The sequence below is a fragment of the Morone saxatilis genome, unplaced genomic scaffold (assembly GCF_004916995.1).
Source record: "Morone saxatilis isolate NCDOM2014 unplaced genomic scaffold, NCSU_SB_2.0 Contig10, whole genome shotgun sequence".
In the NCBI taxonomy this organism is placed as follows: Eukaryota; Metazoa; Chordata; class Actinopteri; family Moronidae; genus Morone; species Morone saxatilis.
In genome coordinates, this window is record NW_023339652.1 from 1,176,346 (window position 1) to 1,180,684 (window position 4,339).

The 4,339-nt window shown below is 38.6% G+C and overlaps 2 protein-coding genes across 2 annotated transcripts in view; one reads left to right on the forward strand and one right to left on the reverse strand.

Moving 5' to 3' along the window:
• The first annotated feature begins 2,947 nt into the window (after positions 1-2,947).
• On the forward strand, positions 2,948-4,307 carry LOC118339045 (histone H1-like). The gene has a single exon (XM_035676572.1). It carries the CDS (start codon positions 3,304-3,306, stop codon positions 3,919-3,921), a length of 618 nt encoding a protein of 205 aa, XP_035532465.1. The 5' UTR covers positions 2,948-3,303; the 3' UTR covers positions 3,922-4,307.
• Positions 4,103-4,339, reverse strand: part of LOC118342004 (histone H2B 1/2-like) — a 659-nt gene continuing 422 nt past the window's right edge. Inside the window, exon 2 of the mRNA XM_035680432.1 lies at positions 4,103-4,132. Coding sequence (XP_035536325.1) covers positions 4,103-4,132 — 30 coding nt within the window. The remainder of the gene's footprint in view (positions 4,133-4,339) is intronic.

Sequence of the window (4,339 nt, forward strand, 5' to 3'; positions counted from 1 at the left end):
AAAGTTGGATTGAAATACATTGATTAATTAAAAATAAATAAAATATATAGATAAAAAATAAGAACATTTGCTCTGCTAACACTGTGTTGTTCATCGTTTATCATACATTTAGACTATTATTATTAGTAGTATTTGTAGTAGTCAAACCCCCCCTCCACCTCCTGCTGTGTCCCTTTAATGGAGCTTTATTATCAGGGGAGAACAGACATTTACATTGACAAAGCAAGTGTGAAATGTAAACAAAATACTTGCATAAATAGAATAAGTGGGGTTTTCTCCACAGTGCTGGCTTATAGTGCTAATAGGCTCTTCTGTACCATCAGACTCCACAAAGCCACACTCACTGTTAAAAGACTATTAGGTGGCAAAAGTAAGTCTTTAATAGAGTATATGTACAGATCCTTGTGTAAAGTGTAAAGTAGGTGACTATTATGAGCTGGAGCTCCACCGCTACCCTGATCGAACTATGTTTTACTCCAGTGGATGTAAATAGTTTTACTTTAAAAAAAATACTGATTAAACTTCTCCACTGAAGTAAAAAAAAGTAAAAACTACTAACTAACATCATTCTAGGGCTCATATAACAGTTTGACCACCAGGAGGAGCCACCATACTATTATACTAACTTGATCCACTAGATCTAGAAGAATCACAATAATTCATATTAGCTGTGGGGGTCAAACAGGACGAAGGCAGCAGCCTAACCCTAACCCTAACCCTAACCCTAACCCTAACCCCAGGCACAACCAGGATCTAGTCTAGGCCTTATGCAGCACTTAACTAAAAGAGATGGGTTAGGACTTCACCTGAGCCAAGCCTAACTATAGAGCCTTTATCAAAGAGGAACGTCTTAAGCTTACTCTTACAGTCTTTTTCCAATTGCTAAAACACAATTTTGCAAACTAGGCTGGTTTTATCAAAATACTTAACACAATTCACAAAACCACAAAATACCTCATATATCCTGCAAAATGAAGCACTGCAACCAAAACTACATATAGCATTATCAAAATCAAACTTTTGCACCAAATGGCACACACTTCATTCATATTACCAGATTTTTGTCTAACCAACTACACACTGTTGGGCATAATGAAAAGCACTCTCATCTTTAGTATGCTTTGCCATAATACTAAAATAGTTCAAATTGTAGAAAATTCTTTCAATTGTTCACATTGCCAACAGGAAATATTGCAGATTACACACACACGCTGTTTGAAACAATTTAGTTTTATTGTTTTCACCAAACAAGCTCCAGGGGCAACATACCGCACAGCAGATATGTTAACATTGGAGTGAACAGAAAATATGCTCACAAAAAAACCAGTAAACTGAAAAGGAAAAGGTCTTTTTTCAGTTGCTTCCTTCCTGACTTTAAGTGGTAACAATTAATCATTGAGGTGGTTTGCCAGGTGGACATATATAGGCACAATGGCGGTGTTTTGAAATGGCAAACGTGACTTTATATCAGGATTGTTTTGTGTCTTATGCGCAGAAACCGTGTTCAAGTGCATTTAAAAAGGGCCTTTGCTGTTGAAACATTTTATATATTTTTTATTTTTCACCAAACAAGTCATTTTGAATTGCAAAATGTGTGTAAAGCAGAAAATGTGTTGTGATGTGAGAAGAGGTTTTGCTCTCTGTGTGTCGGTTTAAATAATTGTGCTATGTCATTTAAGTGACTCATCAAAACATAATGAATATACAAGAGGTTGAATCAGGAACATGTCTGCTTTCTGTGCAGGTACAAAGAGGTCACACCTGAGTGTCAGAGCGGAAACCCTCCTGAGCTCAGTACTGCTTCTCTCTTACTTACTGATCTCACATACTAATGATAACTTAAGTTTTCTTCTTAGTTTTCTTCTTTGCATAATTAAACAGTCCAAACCTCAAAATTATTACAAATAAATTAAAATTATTACAGTAATTATAAGTGATTTGTAAAGGTGGAACCATGAGTTAATTTCATCTCAATCAATTCATTTAAAAAACGACTGGCGGTTTCAGTTCATTTATAACAAAACCTCATATTTCATAAACATTTCTAATGTTTTTTGTGTAAAAATCAAAATGAAGCGAAATGAAGAACAATTGTTCCCTCTGAAATCAAATAAAAGTAGAAAGTGACATATAAGAAAAACTCAAGTACCTCAATCAGAATCAGAAATATTAAAATAATCATAAGAAGAACATTTCACATATAACAAATATGCATTATATTACAATATATATAGAAATATAAAAATATAATAAGAGTCTCAACCATGTACATAATATTTCAATATATAGAGATATACATAACACATAGGAATACTATAGTATATGACAGTACTATAATGAATAAATAGTATTAATGAGTACTGACAATGTTCATATTGAGAACTGAATCCTTAATAAAGCAGACACAGACTTTAGCTTTCAGGTCATATTCATTATCATATTATTATTATAGTCTTATGGTTATTTAACTCCCTTTTTCTTTATGGATTTAATGTTGAAATTGTGTATAAATGTATTTAATAATGATTGTTTCTGATGAGTTTATTTGATGTTATAAGGAAGTCAATGGACATACAGCTTCATATGTAGTTGTGACAGTTTGTGGTAGTTTATATGGAAGTTGGGGGCTATGTATGAGCCTTTGTGCTGTGACAGTGCTAGATCAATGTCTTACACATTTCAGATTCTAATAATATGATCTAAGTTGTATTATGAATAAATAAGTAACAATTATGGTAAATTAATGACACACTCAGGTTCAGGAAGTGTAACTCCACCAGTATGCAGTTACCAACGGGAGTGTGTTTGCAGGTACCAAAATAACTCCCGTTTAAAAAATAAATAAGAACAGCAGTTGGATGTTTTTACTTTGGTTCTCTGAACAAACATCTTCTCTTATTGTCAAACTCTTTTTATTGTGTTTCTGAAGTATTTAAAAGGATTTATAAGAGAAATCTGAAGGAAAAGACCCGCAGCAGAGCCTCTCGCGGCGGCCGATGTGAGAGGTTTAAAGGCTTCCCAAACTAAACACAAACATCCTTAAAGCTTTATTTGACTTCCATACGTAGACAAACTTCTCCGCTATCATTTGAAGTCGTTTTGATGCTTTAATAGGTCCTCCAGGTGTGTATTTTCTACATTTATTGGCGAGGAGAAAACACAAAGTGTCTGAGTATTCCTGCCGCACTGGTGAGCGGCGGGCTGAGTTGAGTCTCCACGGTTCTCATGGTGTGTTTAAGTTCCTCTCTTGCCGGAGATTTCTCCATCAGTCACATCGGACTAGTCGAGAATTGAATCAGCACGATGGCAGAAGTCGCACCAACCGCCGCCCCGGCTGCCCCAGCCAAAGCACCCAAGAAGAAGGCCGCCAAGCCCGCCAAGAAGAGCGGACCGGGAGCCAGCGAGCTGATCCTGAAAGCCGTGGCCGCCTCCAAGGAGAAGAAAGGAGTCTCCTACATCTCCCTGAAGAAGGCGCTGGCCGCTGGAGGCTACGACGTGGAGCACAACGCCGTCCACATCAAGCGCGCCGTCAAGAGCCTGGTGGGCAAAGGAGCCCTGGTCCAGACCAAGGGAACCGGAGCGTCCGGCTCTTTCAAGGCGAGCAAGACCGCCGAGAAGCCCAAGAAGGTGGTGAAGAAAGTGGTGAAGGCCAAGAAGTCCCCGGTGAAGAAGGCCGCCGCCAAGAAGCCAGCGGCCGCCAAGAAGCCCAAAGCCAAGGCGGCGACCCCCAAGAAGGCCAAGAAACCCGCCGCAGCCAAGGCCGTGAAGAAGGCGACCAAGAGCCCCAAGAAGGTGGTGAAGAAGGCGGCCGCCCCCAAGAAGGCCGCCACCCCGAAGAAAGCAGCCAAGAAGGCGGTTAAGCCCAAAGCCGCTAAGCCCAAAGCCAAGAAGGCAGCAGCAAAGAAACCAGCAAAGAAGTAAACGCAACCTGATCTTCATCAACAACGGCTCTTTTAAGAGCCACCCAAATCACAAAGAGAGCACTTCTCCTGTTCACTGTCTGTGAGGCCGATTTATAAACTCATTATAACGTGTAAAATATAACGTACTTTCACTTAGAAACGTGACGGAATTAGCTTAAAATCTGCTGTTTTCATAGAAATCAGCGGGATTTATAATCTACCCTGGCAGCCTGTAAGTGAGCAGAGGACACAAAGTACAGACGGTATAAAGATTATACACATTATTAAAATAACTCACAGTTATATTATAGGATTATTACACTATTGGAGAAACTTTACATCATTTTAATTAGATCATGGACCATCTGATTCATGTTGCAGTACATCAGTGGATTCACTGTCAGTTTAATATTAATATAAATGAGATTATACAGTGT